The 25,042-nt window shown below is 36.4% G+C and overlaps 1 protein-coding gene across 2 annotated transcripts; it reads left to right on the top strand.

The window, feature by feature from the left end:
• On the top strand, positions 1 to 24,669 carry LOC127861150 (retinoblastoma-binding protein 5 homolog). Of its 2 annotated transcripts, XR_008040098.1 has the most exons (17): positions 1 to 78; positions 484 to 509; positions 2,247 to 2,419; positions 2,956 to 3,096; positions 3,759 to 3,846; positions 8,691 to 8,762; positions 9,136 to 9,245; positions 9,842 to 9,961; positions 12,444 to 12,597; positions 13,378 to 13,449; positions 15,512 to 15,629; positions 16,692 to 16,755; positions 18,611 to 18,701; positions 20,046 to 20,172; positions 21,482 to 21,589; positions 22,543 to 23,391; positions 23,720 to 24,669. XR_008040098.1 is itself a non-coding variant. In XM_052399525.1 (16 exons), the coding sequence occupies exons 1-16, from the start codon at positions 60 to 62 to the stop codon at positions 22,545 to 22,547; spliced, it is 1,488 nt and encodes a 495-aa protein (XP_052255485.1). In that variant the 5' UTR covers positions 1 to 59; the 3' UTR covers positions 22,548 to 24,669. The 2 variants fall into 2 exon arrangements, 1 of the variants encoding a protein (XP_052255485.1); XM_052399525.1 differs by having other exon boundaries at positions 22,543 to 24,669.
• Positions 24,670 to 25,042: the final 373 nt, after the last annotated feature.

Raw genomic sequence — 25,042 nt, 5'->3', positions numbered from 1 at the left:
GGCACATTCAAGAAACACAAAACAACAACAACAACTAAAGCGGTATACACAAATTGGTCATGAATTTAGAACTTTTAGGTATATGTTTGCACATCTTAATACATGTTGATTAAAAACTATGTTAATTTGTTATTTGTACACAAATAAATGCTATGATTCAAGCGATTTACAATCAATAGGCGGTAATTATTCCTTGCGTGTTTCGGATAACAAATGGTTTCGGATAAATTATGTCGATATATATTTGACTCCTATAATAATGTCTGTAAATACGCCGAAGTTAATAAAAAGAGTCTTCTATATAACTGTTATGGTATTTTGTGTCACATAGATATAAGTTTTCGTTTATTATCAATTCTATATAACAACTTGGAACATACTCAAATAATTAGTTACGTTTTCACATCTACCATTCAAATGCAGTAACGAAAATATACATACAATGTAACACAAGTTATATTTTCTTTTTTTATTCTATTGTAGAGTCGTTTGGGCAAAATTATCCTGAGGTAAGAATGAGTGTGAATATTTAAAAAGACTTGTTCACAGATGGGCAAAAATGGCATATGTTTAACATTCAAATAAAAAAAATAGATGATTTATACTCAAACAAGCAATAATACAATCCTGTGATAGAACATTTTAAAAAAATGGTTTATTTTGTGTTCATTGTCAATCAAAATTGGTAAAATGATTACGCGTTTGTTACACTTTTTATTTTGATTATTTTAATGTGAAAATACTGAGCTCAGGCCGGTAATTGAACCCACGACCTCCAGAGTGATAGTCAGACACTTTAACCACGTCGCTAAAGAGCTAGCCCAACAGCAAGGCTGTTGGAAGTGACCTTATTTCACTACACTCCTCCCCCATTTAATGTTTCAAGGACCAGACATGCCCGCTACAGCATGTCTTGCATCCGCATGGCCCTCCCAGAAACCATTAAACAGCTCAGACCTACTCCCGCATTCACAGTACTTTTTTGCCTCGTCGCCATTAATGTAAAAATACTGAGCTCAGGCCGGGAATTGAACCCACGACCTCCAAAGTGATAGTCAGACACTAACCACGTCGCTAAAGAGCTAGCCCAACAGCAAGGCTGTTGGAAAAGACCTTATTTCACTACAATTTGGAAAATAGATTTATTATAAATATAGTTGTTTAACTCCGTATTAGCAGCGTCTTTTAAACTCATTGTAATAGTTACAGTGGTGTAGTGTTAGCTATTTTTTTCATTCATATTTGGGTCTTGTATATTTTTTCCAAATTAAGTATTCCACTTTTTTTTTAAGTCTCAACATTTAGTTCATCTATCCAGTTCTATAAGTTAAACCTTAGTAAATGTAATGTTAAAATAAGTTTATCCTCAATTAAAAAGTATTTTTTTAGCAAAAAAATAAAAAACATAATTTCCCAATTTTAGTCAAAACAACGCTATTTTTCCCAATCCAAAGTGACCCTGTCCCATTACCAAAATGGTGAAAAACACACTCTTAAAGTTTTGCTACTAGTGTCCTAGTTTTGTATCTGGGTAAAGGCTAACATTTTGTAAAAAAAATTAGCCTGCTTTTATGATTATTTTAGACTATTAAAATTACTACAGTTTTGTAATTAAAAGCTTTTAATGTCATTTTCAAAATTAGGGATCATGGAAACATTTTTGGGGATTGCATCTATCAATAGTTAATAACCATGCATCCTATCAACCTATAACTTGAAGCTGATGTCCAATACGTCTGAGGTGCAAACCCAATTTTGAAAACATTATTTTTGTGAAAAGTGTTATTAAAAATATTGTTCACATTAAATCATTTCTTTTTGAAGGGGCAAAATGTTATTTAATAGAAAAATTGCTAACTTCTTTATATCAAATATATCAAACATCTGCAGATTGAGATTCTGTTAAATTAACCATGATGTTAATTAATTTATATTGTATATACATGTACAGCTATGTTGGCGGAATACGCGTTGTGTTAAGAAATATAATGAGCAAAGTCCAGGTTTAACCTTTTACTTGCATCTCATAATATCAACAACAAAATATAACGGGCGTGACGTCATGACGGCAAAGCGTGCATGAACATAACATAACAAATGGCACGTTATATGCAGTCAACATTACGAAATCCCAACAACAGCTTTTCAAGAAATGTATAAACAATCTTAAAATGTATTTATTTTGAATTGGTAATGCTGATTAGAATAAACAGCATATAAGTTGTAAAAAATACTATTATTTCTAGGAGTTTGATGGGGCCCTTGACTGTGTAAGCATAGCCATCACCTGTGCCTTCAATAGACATGGTACAATCCTGGCCGTAGGATGCAACGATGGCAGGCTTGTGCTATGGGACTTCCTCACTCGTGGAATCTCCAAGATTATCAACGCACATGTTCACCCTGTGTGTACGCTTAGGTGTGTAGTTTAAGGCTTATTCATAGTTCCTGTGGAAAGTCTTTCAGATCTAGAATTATAGTCAGTAAAGCTGTTAAGGCTGTATTAAAACGTCAGGTTTTGAAGTAATATTGTAAAGCTTTTACTTGAAATTATATTGAAAAACAAGTTTTGGACAGTGAGTAAAGAACAGTAATTTTTGAAAATGTCTACCTTGTTGTAAACAGCAAACATGAGCTTTAAATGATCATTATTATTTTTTTGACGTCATTAAATTAATTAAATTATCGCCCCATTGATGCAAAAAGGTACCATGTACCTTCTAATTTCAATGTCACATGGTACCTTTTTGCACCAATGGGGCTATTTGATAGTTGTCGTTTTGCTCAGTCATTAACAATACTTCTTTGTTTATTTTCAAAATAAAGATTGAAAAAAACGAAGCAATAATTCAACATATTAAACGCCATAACAGTTAAATTTTGAATACATTTTTTCCCAACAAAAAATAATAGACCAGTATTCTCTAACTTCTGGTTTGACTTTGGTTTGCTCAGCTGGAGCAGGAATGGCCGTAAGTTACTCAGCGCAGCCACTGACAACACTGTATCAATCTGGGACGTGCTACAGGGGGAGGTGGAGAAGACATTCCAGTTTCCATCCCCGATACTGAAAGTTCAGTTCCATCCCAGAAGCTGGTAGGTATATTTCAGCCTAGTTCTGGGAAAACTAGGCGTATTGCATATGTCCAGTCCGCAAAAGCTAATCAGGGACAATACTTTGTGCGTATATGGTATCTAGTTTAAGGTCTATTCATAGTGAAAAGTCAGTGTAGGCGGAACGTTGAGTCCCGTGTTAGCCTGTGTGGCTGAACAGGCCAATCAGCAATAACACTTTATGCACATGCATTTTGCCCAGTTTTCACAGAAGCAGTTTGACATATTTGTTTTTGAGAAATTAGAAGTGTGAAAATGTTCTACTATTTGGATATTTTTGGCATGGTTCGAATATTTTTATAATTATAGATAATACTGACTGTTTTTAACACAATTTCAGCCATATCTTGATTCATTTTAAATTAAATAAAAATATACACCAATCCTTGAAAGTAACCATGTGTGCATAAGACCATTCAAATTCAACCATTACAAAATGAATAAGTAAATACTTGGAATTTTGATTTTTCTCAGGTTTATATTTATAAATATAAGTAAAATGACGGGTTTAAACTTTTAGAATGATTGTTAAAACAATATACAAACTCAGATCAGTTGATTGTATTACTCCTTTTCTAAAACATGTTCTTTTTGACCAATGACCAATATACACAATATCCCACATGCAATATCTGTGTTGTCAGTGAGAAGTTCCTAGTGTGCCCGATGAAACATGCCGCTGTAACAATGGACTCTGAGGGAGGTCATAAACTAGTACCTCTGGATGATGATGTAAGTTTTCTTACATGCAATTAAAAGGGGCCCTGCTTTGGGAAAACGGGGCTTAATGCATGTGTGTTAAATGTCGTCCAAGATTAGCCTGTGCAGTCTGAACAAGCTTATCAGAGACGGCTTTTTATGTTTTTATGGTATTTTTTGTTTTAAAGAAGACTGTTCTAAGGGAAAATCCAGTTTCAGTGGAAAGTGTTATCTTTAATTAACCTGTGCAGACTGCAAAGGCTTATCTGAGACAACATTTTTTCGGTCATGCATTAAACATTAAACACCACTTTCCCATAACAAGGCTCATATGAATTGTGTGTGATATGTGTATAAAAAAGTGAAAAATTGTGTATGTCAGTTTGAATTAGAAGGAATGCTGAATTTAAATTGCAGTTTCCATTTTAGATTTATTTTTTGGGACTTCAAAATATAAACAAAACAAAATTGGTTAGATTTTTTAAATGTTTTTAGTATTTTGTTCTGTTCTGCTGTAAAACTAACCATCATTCCTATAACAGCACAAAGTGTTGACAATACAAGACAAATTATAAGTAAACAGAAATAATTTAATGTCGCCATCGCGTAGTGAATATGGTGTCCTTCTTGAAACGGGTCTGTCTCTCTGTCTGCCTGCCTGCCTGTCTGCCTGCCTGCCTGCCTGCCTGCCCGTCCGCCCGCCTGCCTGCCTGCCTGCCTGCCTGCCTGCCTGTCTTTAACATTGGCCATAACTTTTGCAATATTGAAAATAGCAACTTGATATTTGGCATGCATGTGTATCTCATGGAGCTGCACATTTTGAGTGGTAAAAGGTCAAGGTCATTCTTCAAGGTCAAAGGTCAAAAAACAAAATCCAAGGGAAGTAACAAGCTTTAACAGGAGATAATTTCGATTTTTAGCTCACCTGAGCACAACGACCTTATGGTGAGCTTTTGTGATCACTTTTTGTCCGTCGTGCCTCGTGCGCCGTCAACATTTTGCCTTGTGAACACTCTAGGGGGCCACATTTATTGTCCGATCTTCATGAAACTTGGTCAGAATATTTGTCCCATTGGTACCTCGACTGACTTCAAAAGTGGGTCATGCTGGGTCAAAAACTAGGTCACTAGGTCAAAAAAAAGAAAAACCTTGTGAACACTGTAGAAGTCACATTTGATGCCCAATCTTCAGGTAACTTTGTCAAAATGTTTGTCTAAATAATACGTTGGTTGAGTTAAAAAAATGGTTCCGGTCCGTTGAAAAATATGGCCGCCAGGGGGCGGGGCAGTATTCCTTATATGGCTATTGAGAAACCTTGTGAACACTCTAGAAGTCACGATTTTTGCCCAATCATCATGAAACTTGGTCAAAACATTGGTTTCATTGATATCTCGGACGAGTTTGAAAATGGTCCAGATCGGTGAAAAAACATGTCCGCCATATATGGATATAGTGAAAACATGTGAACACTAGAAGTCACATTTTTGGTCCAATCTTCATGAAATTTATTCAGAACATGTGTTTTCTGGATATGACGGTTGAGTTCGAAAATGGTTCGGATTGGTAAAAAAACATGGCAGCCAGGGGGGGGTCATTTTCCTTATATTTATATAGTAAAAAAAGCTTGTGAACACTCTAGAAGTCACATTTTTTGCCCAATCATCATACATTTTCTTTTAAACATTGATTTAATGGATATCCCGGACGAGTTCGAAAATGGTTATGATGGGTGGAAAAACATGACCGCCAGTTGGTGGGGCAGTTTTCTCTATATGTATATAGTGAAAACATGTGAATAGTCTAGAAGACACATTTTTTGCCCATTCTTCATGAAATTTGGTCAGAACAATAGTTTCCTGGATGCGACAGTTGAGTTTGAAAATGTTTTGGATCGGTAAAAAAACATAGCCGCCAGAGGGGGGGATTTTTCCTTATATTTATATAGTAAAAAAGCTTGTGAACACTCTAGTTTCCTGATTTTCTGGCAGTTTTGTCTGAGCTTTCCTCTTCCTTCCTGCTGGTTTACCTCTTCCAGACATTTTTATGTGTGATGCTTTTGTTATATAACTAAGAAATATCTCTGCAGATTAATGAAGATTTTTTAATTTCCATTTTTAGCTCATCTATTTTTTGAAAAAAAATTATGAGCTATTGTCATCACCTTGGCGTCGGCGTCGGCGTTGGCGTTGGCGTTGGCGTCCGGTTAAGTTTTGCGTTTAGGTCCACTTTTCTCAGAAAGTATCAATGCTATTGCATTCAAACTTGGTACACTTACTTACTATCATGAGGGGACTAGGCAGGCAAAGTTAGATAACTCTGGCGTGCATTTTGACAGAATTATGTGCCCTTTTTATACTTAAAAAATTGCAAATTTTGGTTAAGTTTTGCGTTTAGTTCCACTTTTCTCAGTAAGTATCAATGCTATTGCATTCAAACTTGGTACACTTACTTACTATCATGAGGGGACTGGGCAGGCAAAGTTAGATAACTCTGGCATGCATTTTGACAGAATTATGTGCCCTTTTTATACTTAGAAAATTGACAATTTTGGTTAAGTTTTGTGTTTAGGTCCATTTTATTCCTTAAGCATCAAAGCTATTGCTTTCATACTTGCAACACTTACTAACTATCATAAGGGGACTGTGCAGGCAAAGTAATGTAACTCTGACTGGCATTTTGACAGAATTATGTGCCCTTTTTATACTTAGAAAATTGAAAATTTGATTAAGTTTTGTGTTTAGGTCCACTTTATTCCTACAGTATCAAAGCTATTGCTTTCATACTTGCAAGATTTATGAACTATCATAAGGGGACGGTGCAGGCAAAGTTATGTAACTCTGACTGGCATTTGGACGGAATTATGGGCCCTTTATACTTAGAAAATTGAAAATTTGGTTAAGATTTATGTTTTGGTCACTTTACCCCTAAAGTATCATAGATATTGCTTTCATACTTGGAACACTCACAAACTATCATAAGGGTACAGTAAAAGGACAAGTTGCATAACTCTGGTTGTCATTGTTACGGAATTATGGCCCTTTTTTGACTTAGTAACTTTTAATATATGGTTAAATTTTGTGTTTCGATCCACTCGAAGTATCAAGGCTATTGCTTTCAAACTTCAAATACTTACATGCTATCATGAGGTTACTGTACCTGGCAACTTGAATTTTACTTTGACCTTTGAATGACCTTGACTCTCAAGGTCAAATTATTAAATTTTGCTAAAATTGCCATAACTTCTTTATTTATGATTAGATTTGATTGATACTTTGATGAAACTACTCTTACCTGACATACCACAATAGACTTCACCCAAACCATCCCCCGTGCCCTCCCCCCCCTCCCCCCCTCCCCCCCCCCCTAATTTTTTTTTTTTTTTTTTTTTTTTTTTATAAGATCATCTCACAAATGACCACCACACCCTCACACTATACCCCCACCCCACCCCCCACCCCCCCCCCCCCCCCAAATTTTTTTTTTGATTTTTTTTTTTTTTTTTTTTTTTTTTTTTTTTTTATTTTTAAGATCATCTCACAAATTATCACCACACCCTCACACTATACCCCCCCCCCCCCACCCCCCCCCCCGATTTTTTTTTTTTTTTTTTTTTTTTCGCTTTTTTTGGAAGATAATGTAATAAATGTCCACAACCCCACACTATACACCCCTCTTCACTCCACTCCTCCCTCCTTTGTGATTGAAAATGAGAGTCCCTTCACCTTTAAAAAGAAAATAGATGAGCGGTCTGCACCCGCAAGGCGGTGCTCTTGTTTCTGTAGGTTTAATCCTTGGAATCCAATGCCAGAAAGGAATTGATCTCAGAACTTTCTATTTATATAATGAGCAGTAACTCTTAATCAGGAATTTGAGAGAACTCTATATTCATCAACATACTAGTATGCTCAAGATACTCTCCCTTGAAGGGTCCAGATTTCTGCTAAAAAAACTGGGTTTTATTGTTTAATACAATAACCCACATTATCAAAGATTTGTGTTGTAAAACGGATTTATTGATTTTTTAATTGGAAATATAATTGCATGGTGAGTCTGAAAATATTTCATTATTATTTATAAACAAGGCTCTCAGGGGGGTGATAGTTTTTTTGTATGTCTACAGTTGTTTATAGTGAAACATTGTGAATATGTTTAGTCACATTTTTAGTTCAATCTGAATGACACATGCTGAGTGCAAATGTTGTTTTCATATCTTGATTTAGTTTACTCAATTAGTTTTAATAATATCATCTTCAAACATGGTGACAATCTTTATGAGCATATTTTTTGCTCATGGTGATCACCTTTTGTCAATTGTCTCTCTTCCGTTGTGCGTCATGAATATTTGCCTTGTTAACACTGTAGCAACCACATTTATTGTCGGATCTTCATGAAACTTTGTCAGAAGATTTGTCCCAATGATATCTTGGACGAGTTAAAAAATGGTTCAGGTGTTGAAAAACATGGCCGCCAGGGGGCCATTTGTTGTTCATTCTTATAAAACTTGGGTAGAACATTTGTTCCATTGATATCTTGGGCTGCAAAAAACAGGTCATTTCTTTTTATCTCAGGTGAGCGACTTTGGGCTTTCTTGTATATTATTTGGCAGGTACAGGTCATTTTCACAAAGGAAGTAATATTTTTTAAAGGGATATATTTTTTTTTTAAATTGTCAAAGCGACGCAGTAGGGGCCTAGGGGGCATTGTTTTTCTGACCAACACATCTCTTGTTTATTTACTTTATGCTTTGATGTATCATTTTGAATGCATATACTTAATTATAAAGTAGATATTATATTACATATATATCTTTTTATTTAAGATCTAATTAAGTCTAAATAGCAAACATAAAATCATAAATTATCATATTGTATTTTCAGTCTGACCTGAACATAGTTGCTTCCTATGATCGTAGAGGACAGTACATTTACACTGGAAATGCAAAAGGACGAGTGAGTTGATTGCGAATTTTAAATTGCGTAATAAATTGTTATTATTACCCTTTGACATTGTGCTTAATTTGTTTTGAAATTTCTGAAAAGAGAAGTTATTTGATAAAATTTCTTTTTTTCACAAAATAAAATGTTGAAGCCTTAATCTTGTTATTTTCCTGAAATAAGACATTTTACCAGATTACTGCTCTGCTAAAAAATGACATTATAGAACAACGAGTTAAAACAACAATTGCACTAAAATTAATTGCTTAAACTGTCCATTATCTGTCTGATTACCAAGGAATTCTATTTTTACAACTAAGATAAGATTACAATGTCTATGTACCCCCCCTCCCCTCCCACTAAATCAGAACATGACATTTTTTTACAGGTGTGTGTATTTACGGAAGACGGACATAAAATGAAGGCTTCTTTTAGAGTTACCACTGGTACATTAAACACAACAGCAATCAAGTCTATAGAGTTTGCAAGGAGAGGAGAGTAAGTTAAAAGAATTAAGTTTGAGTAGTTGAGTGTAAACATTAATTATGGTTTGCAGCATAAGAATTCCAATTTGTGATTTATTGATGGATGCAAAATGGAGAATTTTGTTTGTCATCAACTTAGTATCATGGTTCACATGACCCTCTATGTGTCATTTATAATTTTGCAGCACAAAAATGTATTTTACCAGTATGGCACATAAAAACTTTGTAAACATTATTTCACAAAATCACATATTAATATTTTTCAAAACAAAGGAGTGAACACAACATATTTCATTGAGAATTGTTCTAGGTAAATAGGGCATAATGCAGGTTTTTAAAGTGTCATCCCCTGATTAGCCAGTGCACACTGTACAGACTAATAAGGAATGTCACTTTTCACTTTTATGGTATTTTTTGTTTAGAGGAAGTATCTTCTTAGTGGAAATCCAATTAAGGCGGGTAGTGTTGTCCCAGATTAGCCTGTGCAGATGGCACAGGCTAAATTGGGACAACATTGTACACTCATGCATTAAGGTTAGTTTTCCCAGAGTGAGGCTTAATTGAAAAAATATATAATATCATAGCAAATATTGTAACATGTCTCTGCAGCTGTTTCCTGGTGAACTCTGCCGACAGAATCATCCGTGTCTATGAGAGCGGTGAGATACTGGCCTGTGGGAAGGACGGGGAGCCTGAACCCATACAGAAACTGCAGGACCTGGTCAACAAGTAGGCAGCACCTGTTCATGATCCACACTATGGGGAAACAGGAACTTAACTATGGGGAAACTTTTACTTAAGATCACGTGTCATGAACTCGATTGTTTACATTTACAACTCCAACCGTTTTCTGGTTGGTATCCAGTAAAAAAAGCTAAAGGTCAGTCACAGCGCCAATTTACATGATATTTGACTGCTACTACAAAAAATACCAACTTTTCCTAGCTATGGAGAACATGTAATAGAAAATAACCTTTTATATATGCATATATAAAAAGTGTCTTAATTTTTGGACCCCTTGAAATCTTGTGGGGCTCCTAAATTTCATAAGTACATGATCATAAAGATTATTGTCTTTACGTCATTACGGCTTTTGTATGCCCCCCTTGGAAGAAGAGGGGGTATATTGTTTTGCATTGTTGGTCCGGGCGGTCGGTCCGTCCATCCGTCCAGCAGATGGTTTCCAGATGATAACTCAAGGACACTTAGGCCTAGGATCATGAAACTTCATAGGTACATTGATCATGACTGGAAGATGACCCCTATTGATTTTCAGGTCACTAGGTCAAAGGTCAAGGTCACAGTGACTCGAAATAGTAAAATGGTTTCCGGATGATAACTCAAGAACGCTTACGCCTAGGATCGTGAACGTCATAGGTAGATTGATCATGACTGGCAGATGACCCCTATTGATTTTCAGGTCACTAGGTCAAAGGTCAATGTCACAGTGACTCAAAATAGTAAAATGGTTTCCGGATGATTACTCAAGAATGCTTAGGCCTAGGATCATGAAACTTCATAGGTAGATTGATCATGACTGGCAGATGACCCCTATTGATTTTCAGGTCACTAGGTCAAAGGTCAAGGTCACAGTGACTCGAAACAGTAAAATGGTTTCGGGATGATAACTCAAGAATGCTTACGCCTAGGATCATATGAAACTTCATAGGTACATTGATCATGACTGGCAGATGACCCCTATTGATTTTCAGGTCACTAGGTCAAAGGTCAATGTCATAGTGACTCAAAACAGTAAAATGGTTTGCGGATGATAACTCAAGAATTCTTACGCCTAGGATCATGAAACTTCATAGGAACATTGATCATGACTGGCAGATGACCCCTATTGATTTTCAGGTCACTAGGTCAAAGGTCAAGGTCACAGTGACTTGAAACAGTAAAATGATTTCCGGATGATAACTCAAGAATGCTTACGCCTAGGATCATGAAACTTCATAGGTACATTGATAATGACTGGCAGATGACCCCTATTAATTTTCAGGTCACTAGGTCAAAGGTCAAGGTCACAGCGACTCCAAATAGTAAAATGGTTTCCGGATGATAACTCAAGAATGCTTACGCCTAGGATCATGAAACTTCATAGGTACATTGATCATGACTGGCAGATGAACCCTCTTAATTTTCAGGTCACTAGGTCAAAGGTCAAGGTCACAGTGACTCAAAACAGTAAAATGGTTTCCTGATGATTACTCAAGAATAATTAGGCCTAGGATCATGAAACTTCATAGGTACATTGATCATCACTGGCAGATGACCCCTATTGATTTTCAGGTCACTAGGTAAACGGTCAAGGTCACAGTGACAAAAACCGTATTCACACAATGGCTGCCACTACAACTGACAGCCCATATGGGGGGCATGCATGTTTTACAAACAGCCCTTGTTTACTATCAAACTTTCAGTCCCAACATTTTGTGTTTATTTCTTTTCATAAATTACTGAGTCAATCTCACTTTCCATATGTAAAATGACTTAATTTGTAGATGACTTTATGGAAAGGAATTTTGGCTGCATAGTACTGGCAGAATTATGGTCCTTTGTCTGTCTTTCCCACATGGAATCAACAGTCCCAAATTGTATTTTCAACTCACTTAATTGCTTTTTGGATTTGCTCAAACTTTCATAGAAATGACATAATGTGTAGATGACCCTTTTTAAATGGGACTTTACTGCGCCCTGTATCGGCTGAAATATGGCCCTTTGTCTTTTTGTCCACTGTGAGATATGTAGTGGATTTTACTTTATCAAAACTTGTCTTTTGGGAACATCAGTGGTTCATTCTTGATGAGATAAATGTGTCAATCTGTCTTGAGAGCAAGGAGTTGACATGGATAATAACAAACAATCAGGAATATATGTTTTTATTAAAATTACTATTACTATTTAATGATTAACACTAACAGTTAATGTTTAAAGATTATGATGTTTTGTGACTTTTTATATTATTGTAGTTTTTGTAGTTTTATAATATTAAATCCAGTAAATTTTGAAAAAATTCAAATTAAATTTCTTGAAGATATTGAAATTAGATTTTACTAGTTTTTCCAAAATCTTTTGAAAAATAATGGAATAATTATTAAAAAATGTAATAGTTTTGTTAGAAATGCCTTTGAGTTTATTTGTGTTTTGTTGGCTATTCCTTATCCTAGTTCATCTTTAAATATTGAACATGACTTGTGTTGAATTTCAGAACAATGTGGAAGAAGTGTTGTTTCTCCGGGGATGGGGAGTTCATCGTTGCTGGGTCTGCCAAACAGCACACCCTGCACATCTGGGAGAAAAGTGTGGGAAACCTTGTGAAGATACTGCATGGGACTAAAGGGGAGCTACTACTAGATGTGGCAGTAAGTGGAGGGGCTAACTTTCATTTTTTATCACCTCCCAAAGGCGGAGGGATATAGAATTGGTGTTGTCCATCCATCTGTCACAAAATTGTTAAGGGCTAAATCTCAGAATCTATATAAGATATCAACATGAAACTTCATGGGTGTATATATATAAATGAGGAAAAGTGCCCTTCAAAAGAACAATAACCATGCACATTCTTAAATAAGAGTTATTGCCCTTTGTTTTTTTATGATGTATATCTCAGATACCATAAAAGATTTCAACATGGAACTTCATGGGTGTTAAGATATCAATGATGAACTCCAATGCATGAAAACAGTAACCTTACACACATTTTTTATGCATAATGCCATTTATCAAGGGATTTGCAGCCATCCATAAACAAAATGTGTTTGGTGGGGGTTATTTATTCAATGAATATAGCTTGTTTTAAAGTTATTGCCCGTTGTATTATCTGTATTGAAGTTGGGTCAGGAGCATATCTTGAAAACAATGAATGAGCAACTTAAAATTTAATAGGCAGGTATATCCCATTAAGATAATGTAAAGTTTACAAGAGACTTTTCTCTTGCTTGTATATTTTTACTTGGTAGTAAAGCCCATTATTAAATGATTTGCAATTATAAGAATTTAACTTCCGAATATGAAATGAAAATTAAAAAAAAATTGACAGTAAAATTTACAACAAAAAACAAACTTTTGTCACTTTTTTTGGTTAAATAAATAAACTATTCAATAAATATACACTTATTATGAGAAATGTTTTATGTTTTTAGTGGCACCCAGTGCGTCCTATCATCACTTCTATCTCCAGTGGAATGGTGTCAGTGTGGGCTCAGAACCAAGTGGTAAGTTGACTTTAATTAACATTCATTGTCTTTGTGGGCTCAGAACCAAGTGGTGAGTGGACTCAAATCAACATTAGTTGTCTGTGTGGCCTCAAAACCAAGTGGTTATAGGACTCTAATTAACATTCATTGTCTGTGTGGGGTCAGAACCAAGTGGTTAGTGAACTCTTATGAATATTCATTGTCTGTGTGGGGTCAGAACCAAGTGGTGAGTGGACTCTTATGAACATTAGTTGTCTTTGTGGGCCCAGAACCAAGTGGTAAGTTGACTTTAATTAACATTCACTGTCTTTGTGGGCTCAGAACCAAGTAGTGAGTGGACTCTAATGAACATTCATTGTATGTGTGGGCTCAGAACCAAGTGGTGAGTGGACTCAAATGAACATTAATTGTCTGTGTGGGCTCAGAACCAAGTTGTGAGTCGACTCTAATGAACATTCATTATCTGTGTGGGCTCAGAACCAAGTGGTGAGTGGACTCTAATGAACATTCATTGTCTGTGTGGGCTCAGAACCAAGTGGTGAGTGGACTTCAATGAATGTTCATTGTCTTTGTGGGCTCAGAACCAAGTGGTAAGTGGATTCTAATGAACATTTATGGTCTGTGTGAGCTCAGAATCAAGTGGTGAGTGGAATCAATTGAAAACTCCCTGTCTTTGTGGGCTCAGAATCACTTGGTGAGTGGACTCAAATAAACATTGATTGTCTTTGTGGGCTCAGAACCAAGTGGAGAGTGGAATCAAGGTGACTCGCAGATAAAATAATGATGAAACTTGACCAGGATGTTTGTCTTGACAATATCTAGGTCAAGTTTGACATTTGGTAAAGATTGAATGAACCGGCTTCTCTCAGGTGAGCGAACTAGGGCCATCTTGGCCCTCTTGTTTTCTTTGTGGGCTCAGAACCAAGTGATGAGTGGGCACTTATGAGCATACATTGTGTTTGTGGGCTCAGTACCAAGTGGTGAATTGATTCTAATGAACATTAGTTGTATTTGTGGGCTCAGAACCAAGTGGTAAATGGATTCTAATGAATATTCATTGTATGTTTGGTCTCAGAACCAAGTGGTGAGTGGACTGAAATGAACATTAGTTGTCTGTGTGGGCTCAGGTCCAAGTTGTGAGTGGACTTCTATGAATATTAGTTGTCTGTGTGGGCTCAGAACCAAGTGGTGAGTGGATTCTAATGGACATTAATTGTCTTAGTGATCTTCATTGTCTGTGTGGGCTCAGAACCAAGTGATGAGTGGACTCTAATGAATATAAGTTGTCTTTGTTCGCTCAGAACCAAGTGGTGAGTGGATTCTAATAAACTTTCTTTTTCTTATCTTTGTGGGCTCAGAACTAAGTGGTTAGTGGATTCTAATGATGATTCATTGTCTGTGTGGGTTCAGAACGAAGTGGTGAGTGATCTCTTATTTACATTCATTGTCTATGTGGGTTCAGAACCAAGTGGTGAGTGAACTCTTATGAACATTCATTGTCTGTGTGGGGTCAGAACCAAATGGTAAGTGGACTCTTATGAACATTAGTTGTCTTTGTGGGCTCAGAACCAAGTGGTGAGTGGACTCGAATGAACATTCATTGTCTTTGTGGGCTCAGAACCAAGTGGTGAGTGGACTGTAATGAACATTCATTGTCTGCGTGGGCTCAAAACCAAGTAGTGAGTGGACTCTTAATGATCGTTCATTTTGTTATTTGTGGGCTCAGAACCAAGTTGTATGTGGACTCTAATGACGATTCATTGTCAGTGTGGGCTCAGAACCAAGTGGTAAAGTGGACTCAAATGAACATTCAAAATTTTAAAAAAGAGCTCTAAATACAAATGTTAACTGGTGAGCACTTTTGTTCCCCAGTAAAGTGTGCAGCATTCTCTCAAACCAATGGATGGAATTTGCTCTTTCTCAGCTAAAAGATCTTAATGTATAGAAGATCATCAAGTAAGGACTTTGGGCTTTAACCAATTTTTGCAGAATTTGGCCCTTTTTTCCACCATAGAATACTAGTATAATCATTAATCAATTTGTCCATAGGCTCATATATAAATGCATTACCATTTTGCAGGAAAACTGGAGTGCTTTTGCACCGGACTTCAAGGAACTAGACGAGAATGTTGAGTACGATGAGAGAGAGTCCGAGTTTGATATAGAGGAGGAGGGCAAGGAGAAACATGACCTTAAGGGTGAGTGACCTTGATCTCATGACCTCAAATGTGAGGGAACCTTGACCTCCATGATGATTGACCTTAAAGTCAGGGGTGAGTTACCTTGAGAAAAATTGCTTCAAGGGTGAGTTTCCACGACCTCAAGGGTGAGTGACATAACCCCAAGAGTAAGTAGAAACTTTACCTCAAGTATGATTGACATGACCTAAAGGGTGAGTGTAAATATGACCTCAAGGATGAGTGACCCTGACCTTAATGGTGAGTGACATGATCTCAAGGGTGAGTGCACCTTTAAAGAGGCTTTCATAAGCCTTGTTCTCAGACAACAGGGCTTAATGCATAAGCATAAAGTGTTATCCTAGATTAGGCTGTGCAGTCTACCAAGGGTTATCAATGACAACACTTTGTGCATTTGTGGCAATGTTCGTTTTTAGGAAATGTCATCTGAGTGGAAATAAGTCTCTACATACTTAAAATCAAGTTTATGGGGAAAGTGTTGTTCCTGATTTAGTCCACACTGGCTCGTCTGATTGACACTTTTCACACATGCATTGAGCCCAGCTGTCCCAGAACCAGGCCCATATTCAGAACACATAGAAGTTGTTGAAAAACACTTGCAGTTCAAGCTGACATCCTTGCTATAAATATGCAGGATAAAGTATCAATAATTAGTTATTAGTAGGAAATGATTCCTATATCAGTGCCTTTATAATTAACAACATATGATGTAAGGAATAAATGAACATTGATTTTCTGGTTGTGTAGACATACGAAAATCCATGAAAATAAGTTTCCTCGGTAAAGTGTTTCAATACAATTTACTTGGGGTATTGCTTAACCCTTTTGTGCTCAGAAACAAGGAGAAAATGCCTTTATGCAACCAGCATAAACCAGAACAGTTTTGTCATATTTTATCCTGTTTTCTGCTCATCAATATCTTAAGGTTTGAAAGCCTTTCAAACTTGAATCTAGTTAGAAAGGTCTTAAATTAATTGGATTTTCTAAGGGACTACAAATTAGTCAAAGGACATATCTGAGCGTTAAAGGGTTAAGTAACTAAAGCCCATAATTCTGTTACAGAGGTAGAGGAGGACATAGATGTAGATGTGACAAAAGTGGAGCCAATACAGGCCTTTGTTAGCAGGTGAAATTTTATAAGCATTATTGTGATATTACACAAATAATTGTGTCTTGCTCTGGGACAACAAGTTTGTATGCATGTGCGTAAAGTGTCGTCCCAGATAAGCCTGTGCAGTCAGCACAGGCTTATCAGGGACAACATTTTTCCACCTCAACTTGATTTTTGCTAAGATGAGACCTCTTCTAAGAGAAAATGTCATACAAGCCAAAAGTGTTGTCCCTGATTAGCCTGTGCAGTCTGCACAGGCTAATCTTGGACATCACTTTACGCAAATTCATTAAATTACGTTTTCCCAAAATAGCCTCAATTAGACTTTAATGGTTAATAATTCCTGAAAGAGGGTGCACCGTATGTCAGAGGATGGTTAAATAGGGGGTTGTGTCCATCTTGATTTAGTTTCCATTTCAGAACTTAAACATCCATGAAAGGATATTAATTAAAATTGTGATTATTATTGTCCATGATTGTACATTTTGTTTAACATCTTAAGCCATCTTTCACACCAGTCCCATCTTTCACACCAGTCCTTTATTTCAATGTATTTATTTCATGTTTGCTGCCCATCAGTCTTAACCCTTTCCTACTTAGTGAAGATGGCTATGTGCAAACAGCATAAAACCAGAACAGCCTGCAAGTAACGCACATTCTGTTCAGGTTTTATGCTGTTTGCTTCTAATCAGTGTCTAAGGTTTGGAAATGAAGTCTTTAAAACTTGAATCTAGAAAGAAAGATTTTTAACTAAATTTTTTTTTTTTAGGGACGACAAATACTTAAAAATATGTATCTAAGTGGTAACGGGTTAAAGGGTATTCGATGGTAAAGACGTTTTGCGAGTGATAAGCTTTTTAACACTGATACAGCAAAGTGATTTATTTAGTGCAATGCTTTCCTTGGGAAAATATCAATGACTTTTAACTGGTTATTAACTTGATAAACAGTTGCTATTAATACTGATCGTTATTTATATTAAGTGTTTCAGTGTGAAATGACACCTGTCATTTTATTTATTTTTTGACTGTTGTTTGAAGTTGGTAGATAAATGTCATAAATGGCGCAGTTCAACATGAATGTCTTGTTTTGATATTTATCTTGGGCTGGCTACAAACCTAAGGATTGTATTTGTTTGAATTCTGGCCTGGCCCCAAACCTTTTGTGGTGGATTCATCCTTATATTATTTCTACAGCCATTTTTCTCTTGTTTCGGTTACAAGTTGTCAGATACTGGCATAAGTATGTGCACTTAGTACTATTTATCCAACTAACCAAGAAATCTGTGAGTTAGTGAATTGACTGCCTTGAAGTACTTTTGAAACAGGCCAACCAATCCAAACAAGCTTCAGAAATAAAACCTTTATTCCAACCAAACCAACAAAATTGATCCGCTTAATGCAAAAATGGGTCTTACAAGACCACAGAAGATCCAGACCAGCCTGCAGATTTGCCCAGTCTGGTCAGGAGCTACCATGTATGCTTATACAACCACACAATTTTGAGTGACTTTATTATGGACAAGGTACCTGACCAGATTACACATATGCGCAGGCTGGTCTGGGGTTAAACTGGCCGCATATGGCATTAGACCCATATAAGCCTGCCTCTAAATATTCTCTTTGTTATAATTATGATCCTCGCTGGAGGGCAACAGGGCTTAATTCATGCATCGTCCCATATTAGCTTATGCAGTCAGCACAGGATGACTTTTTCTGCTTTTATGGAATGTTTTGCTTAAAGGTGATCACTTCAAAACATAAATGCTGTCAATTAGCCTGTGCATACTCTGGGACCACACTTTAAACACATGTATTAAGCCCATTTTTCGCATAACTGAGATCATATATGTATACATGTTATCTGGCAGTGATGAGGAGGATGAGAGTGGTGATGCCCTCATGTACCTGCCCGTAGCCCCTGAGATAGAGGAACCAGAGGAGGGCTGGCCCGTCGTCGAGGTAACAAGAAGAATTGTTTCCAAGTCAAAAGTTGTATTGATTCATAATTGACATAAACTTTTATTGTAAAAAAATGTAAGATTATTGGATAAAAATTCATATAAACTTCTTACCATCGCCAATATTATATAAGTTTATTGTATACAAATGTAAGTTTATTGGATAAAAATTCAAATAAACTTTTTACCATTGCCAAATTATGTAAGTTTATAGTATACAAATGTAAGTTTATTGGATAAAAATTCAAATACAATTCTTACCAAATTCTTACCATCGCCAAATTATGTAAGTTTATTGTATACAAATGTAAGTTTATTGGATAAAAATTCAAATAAAATTCTTACCATGGTCATATGATGGTAAACTTTTTACCATTTTTATATGATCTAAGTTCACTTAAGGTGTTAATAAAATAATTTTGGTGCCATGTTTGTGTTGAAATGCTGCAGAACCTTGTTATCTTTGACTCGCTTGTAAAAGGCCTGTTTACTGACTTTTGTCTTATTTTGAAGTTTGTCATTAAATGTCTTAACATGACAGGCATTGGCAAAGACACTTTCCTAGCATGATCAACTCTGATTTCTTTAAGTAGAGGAACAACGCAGGAAGGTCTCGAATGGAACTCAATTGCATAGTACATGATAAATCACAAATGTAAATATAAGATGATAGGAATATAAAATCTGGCAACAATATGTATTGGTTGATAATAAATAAATTCTTGATACAAACTTATAAGTTCCTTAAAACATAAACTACTATAAATAAAACTATACATGTATATGTTAAATAGGACACTGAAGTTATTTGTTTATAGCAATATGAAAAAATTGCATTCAGTTATTTGGGTTGTCACATTTCATTGACTTGAATTTGTCCCATTAGATCTTCAACATGATGGAGCTTAAATAATTATATACAAGATATGGAGACATATATTACTTGACTTATCACTCAAATAAATACAGGATATTTGTTGGATTCGTTGGAATATTGATTTTATTTCAGGAGTGATCATATAAAATAATATTTTCACAAGTGTATAAAAATCGATATTCCATCGAATCCAACAAATTTTCTTTTTATTTTATGCTTTTTTCACCGTTTATTTACATTGTAAAAGATTTTTTACTGGATAATTTTGCTGGATTTATGATGTCATTTCGTCGAAAAAATTTCAAAGTAAAAGAGTGAAAAATATTGATTTTTTTCACTGTTATTTTTCACGGTCCAAACATAAAGGTATGTGATCTGGGACAATACTTTACGCACATGCATTTAGCCCAGTTTTCCAAGATTGTAGCTCAAAATTTAATGTTTCCTGACTGAAAACTTTGATTTCAGCCGCAGGTACCGGACGAGAGTCAAGCCAGGGGAGACAAGCGCAAGACATCCCAGACGACGCCCGACTCTGCCAAGAAACCGAAAGTAAAAGCACTGGATGTGGACTTGGAAAATGCGCCTACAGGGGGTAGGATTGAATCTTTATGTCATGGTTTATCATACAGACAAAAATGTGTTTAAAATAATTTAAAAAAAAGTTAAACAATTCAAGTACCGATCTGGATCAAATGTCAAAAATAGGCTTTTTTGGAATTTGATGCAAACTTTATTTTTTGTATTTTACTGCATGGTACAATATGGAATATAAAAAAGAATAATGATAAAAAATGGAGATCCCAAGGACAGAAAGATCTGTGCTACAAGAAAGGCTACTTAAATCAATCACATTGTGGGGTTTGTGATATACCGTAGATTGTATTAATCGTCTTGACGGAAGAACATGTTTTATCAATGTCCTCAGTTTTCCTTGATTTTCCTGCTAACAATGTCGAATGATGGGTGATCATATCGGTATCGCTTGATAACTTGTGTCAACCGTATATTTTTGTTGCAGAAGTTAGGGACTAACTGTCAGTTTGACCCATTTACCATTATGCTTTTATTGTGTTGATTTTTAGCCATTTGCAAACGATCTGTAATGTCGAGATGCAGAACATGAATATAGGGAGTATAACGATTTTAAGATCAATGTTTGTCTTTTGTGACAATATAATTGCGGGATCGTTATATCATTCTAGTGAATATAACTTGTTTGCTGTATGCAAATTTATTTCCTTGGACTTTTTCTTATCTCGCCAATAGTATTTCCACACAATCAAGATGTATATATTGTTTTAGCTGTTCAAGTGGCTTTAATGGATACCTATCTATGTAAGGAAATGAGCCGTTCTCTGTGATAAGGGGGTTGAATGCATCTGCATAAAGTGTTTTCCCATACTAGTCTGTGCAGTCCGCACAGGCTAATCAGGGACGACACTTTCTGTCTAAACTTGATTTTTTGCCAAGAAGAGACTTCCTTGAAACAGGAAATATCATAAAAGCAAATAGTGCTGTCCATGATTAGCCTGTGTGGACTGCACAGGCTAATCTGGGACGACACTTTTTGCACATGCATTAAACCCCCTTTTCACAGAGCATGGCTCAAATGCATTCACTGAATGAACATTTCTTAATGACATGCGCCGCGCTCTGGGAAAATATTGCTTTTTGCATGTTCGTAAAATATTGTCCCAGATTAGCCAGTGTGGATTTTCCGCTTTTATGGAATTCTTAATTTAAAGGAAGTATTTTTTAAAACCTAAATCTCGTCAATGCTCAAATTGTCGTCCTTGATTAGCCTGTGTGGACTGCACAGGCTAATGTGGGACGACACTACGCACATGCATTAAGCCCCGTTTTTCCAGACTGCGGCTCTCCTACATTTCTTTTCTCTGTAGAGATTCACCCGCTATGGAACACCAAGAAACCAGCCGAGAAAGTGCATCGCAGACCGAGCACAAAGGGCAACAAGAAAACGGGCAAGTCAGAACGGTCCAAACATAAAGGTATTTGATCTGTGGTCATGATGTTTTTAATAATTTTGTTTGGTCTTTTTTGTAAACAACACATTGCGTAATTGGTCATTTTTCTAAAGAGAAACAAGTTTCTTGGTACTGAGCGATGACAATTGACAAGCAAAAAGCACGTTATAAGGTTATTATTTTATGTTTGATAAATGGCATTTATTTTCCTTCTTTTTAACGTTTTATTGTATAAGTGCTTTAGCCACTATGAAAAGTATATATTGATGTTTTGTTATTGCGTAACCTACGTGATCTTCATGTAAGGGTATGCATGGATATTGCCCATTAATTTGTCAAAACGGTTACCAGTGACTTTCAAAACGGCTCCAGTCCCTGTGGTCATTAACATCCCAGTTAGAACATCAAACATATGCTTGTACGAAAATGTCTTCAAATAAATATTTGATATTCAAAACAAAAGTGATAAAAATAAAGCTGTATCATATATTTGCTGTAAATGGATAGCTAGGACAATGTCCACGGGTTACCAGGGTCCATTACACATCAAAGAGCATTCCTTGACCACTTTGCAGGACGGTGCTAATTAAGATAGAAAATGATGCACTTCTGCACATGCTAATCAGGGACGAAACTTTCCGCAGTAACGGAATTTTCATTAAGTAGAGACTTCCGTTAAAGAAAAATACCATAAAAGCGGAAAGTGTCGTCCCCAATTAGCCTGTGGGATGACTCTTGACACACATGTTTTAAGCCCTGTTTTTCCAGATCGAGGCTCATATAAACTCCATGTACGATTGTAAAGTTGGGCCTATAACAACTTAGTGCATGGCCTTTATGGCATTCATGAGTATAGGGATGATGTTCTAACATGTTTATCATGTTTAACTGTTTAAGTTACAGAGCTTATTTTTCATGGTATATTTTGTTAGCAAGTTATGTTCTTTCACTGAATTTATAATTTTATTTCCTTTCAGATTGAAAATGATTTAAACTGCTGTGAATGGACATCGAATCTTAGATTATAAGTCCAAAAGTGACAGTAGAATTTGACGGTATGACAATAAGTGTATACAAACAGTGAGGTTAGTGTATAACAACAGCAAGCCTGTGACTTGGCCTACGTTATGTGTGTTTATGAAAACTTACTATCAAAACATAAATCACTCTGTTTAAATTGTATGGAGGTCATCGCACTGCTGTGAAGAATTAAGGATTCAATACTACAAGGCATGTGCTAATTTAGTATATTTGTCGCGTTATGCAATAATGGGTTTTATGCCATATGTGGCCAGCGTAGTTCTACACCAACCTGTTCTATAAAGCCACGAACGTTTTTGGAATCATTAGCTGACAGGGTAGCTTCTAACCAGACTGTGTGGATGTGCAAGCTAAGCTAGTGCTATGCTGACAGCATATGACTTAAGACCCATTGTCGCATGACGCGGTACATATGTTCCATAACTAGAGCAAATGTTTGTAGAATTATTTTTTTTGAAACATGAGGGCGTTGCATATTGACAGAGTGGTGAACAAGCGAGCGATTTAAATTTATAAAAATCTTACAGCCACCCGCTGTATTTCAGCTCGCAACTCACAAAAACGTTTAGTTGGTAGAATCAGTACTAGGTTGACCGGGGTTGATATTACAAACGCTGCCTGAGTGATGATAGAAACCACGGCATCCATGTGGCCATTCCTTATTCATCACAGCAACCATTCTTGTTTATGCTGTAGTATGTATCAGCTTGGTTTTTATGCCCCCTGTAGGAGGGCATATAGTGATCGGACTGTCCGTCCGTCTTTCCGTCACACTTTGCGTTTAGGTTTCGAAAAATGCTCATAACTTCTATGTCCCTTGAGATATAACCTTCATATTTGGTATGCATGTGTATGTGGACAAGGCCTTTCCATAAGCACAAACATTTTGACCCCTGTGACCTTGACGTTGAACTTAGGGTCTGCGTTTAGGTTTCGAAATCTGTGTTTAGGTTTGGAAAAATGCTCATAACTTCCGTCCCTTGAGATATAACCTTCATATTTGGTATGCATGTGTATATGGACAAGGCATTTCCATATGCACACAAATTGTGACCCCTGTGACCTTGACGTTGAACTTAGGGTCCGCGTTTAGGTATTGAAATCTGAGTTTAGGTTTCGAAAAATGCTCATTACTTCTATGTCCCTTGAGATATAGCCTTCATATTTGGTATGCATGTGTATATGGACAAGGCCTTTCCATACGCGCAAAAATGTTGACCCCTGTGACCTTAACGTTGAACTTAGGGTCCGCGTTTAGGTTTCGAAATCTGTGTTTAGGTTTCGAAAAATGCTCATTACTTCTATGTCCCTTGAGATATAGCCTTTATATTTGGTATGCATGTGTATATGGACAAGGCCTTTCCATACGCACACATATTTTGACCCCTGTGACCTTGACCTTGAACTTAGGGTCCGTGTTTAGGTTTCTAAATCTGCGTTTAGGTTTCGAAAAAAGCTCATAACTTCTGTCAAGCGTTTATAGGGGGCATAAGTCATCCTATGGTGACAGCTTTTGTTACACAATTTTTATGCTGCCTGAAATAAAATTTAGGCGGAGCATATATGTGCCAGTTTGTCCTTCCTTCCTTCCTTCCTTCCTTCCTTCCTTCCGTCACACTTTTGTTACCGTTTCTCATAGCGCCTTCAATACTTTACCGATCTCTATCATATTTGGCATGTAGTTACCTTGCATGGACCTCTACCTTTTGATAAGGTTTGAGATCACTGGGTTCAAGGTCACGGTCACAGAGGCTAATAATAGATTTTCCGTCACGCTTTTGTTACAGTTTCTCATAGGGCCTTCACTACTTTACCGATCTCTTTCATATTTGGCATGTAGGTACCTTGCATGGACCTCTACCTTTTGATGAGGTTTGAGGTCACTGGGTACAAGGTCAAGGTTATTAAGGCTAATAATAGATTTTTTAGGTGGTTATCAACACATAGATTGACAAAGCGCATCATCGGGGAGCATCCATTGTTTCCAACGATACTTGTTTATTTTGTGAAAATACAGAATGTGATCCGCCTTTATCTACCATTAAATACGAAATGATATTGAATACTGTGTTTGTTTGTTGTCAGTCCGCATAATTTGTGTTACGTTTGTGGAGAAGACTACTTTCACCGTGCCTAGCCAATGAATTAAAAGTTCAAATAATTATGTCATGTCGCTATCATGTGTAAATATGTGAGGCACTTTTCTTGTCCAGTGTTCCTCACATTCCTTAGTACTTTGTCCGTGAACACGGTTGAATAAACGGTGCTCGGGTATAGGTCACGTTTCTTACAAAGCTCTACTATCAATAAACTATATAAGCCGCGCTCTGGGAAAACCGGGTTTAATGCATGTGTGTAAAGGGTCGTCCCATATTAGTCTGTGCAGTCCGCACAGGCTTATTAGGGACGACACTTTCCGCCTTTAAGATTGTATTG

Source organism: Dreissena polymorpha, chromosome 15, assembly GCF_020536995.1.
Source record: "Dreissena polymorpha isolate Duluth1 chromosome 15, UMN_Dpol_1.0, whole genome shotgun sequence".
NCBI classification, from domain to species: domain Eukaryota; kingdom Metazoa; phylum Mollusca; class Bivalvia; order Myida; family Dreissenidae; genus Dreissena; species Dreissena polymorpha.
Note: the sequence above shows the minus strand (reverse complement) of the source record. Positions and strands in the feature narration are given on the sequence as shown.

Excerpts from the sequence above, each read along its gene's own strand:
- LOC127861150 (XM_052399525.1), top strand. Across the intron at positions 3,847-8,690 it reads TAGTACCTCTGGATGATGAT|TCTGACCTGAACATAGTTGC; the intron begins GTAAGTTTTCTT and ends TTGTATTTTCAG. Across the intron at positions 13,450-15,511 it reads TGTGGGCTCAGAACCAAGTG|GAAAACTGGAGTGCTTTTGC; the intron begins GTAAGTTGACTT and ends ACCATTTTGCAG.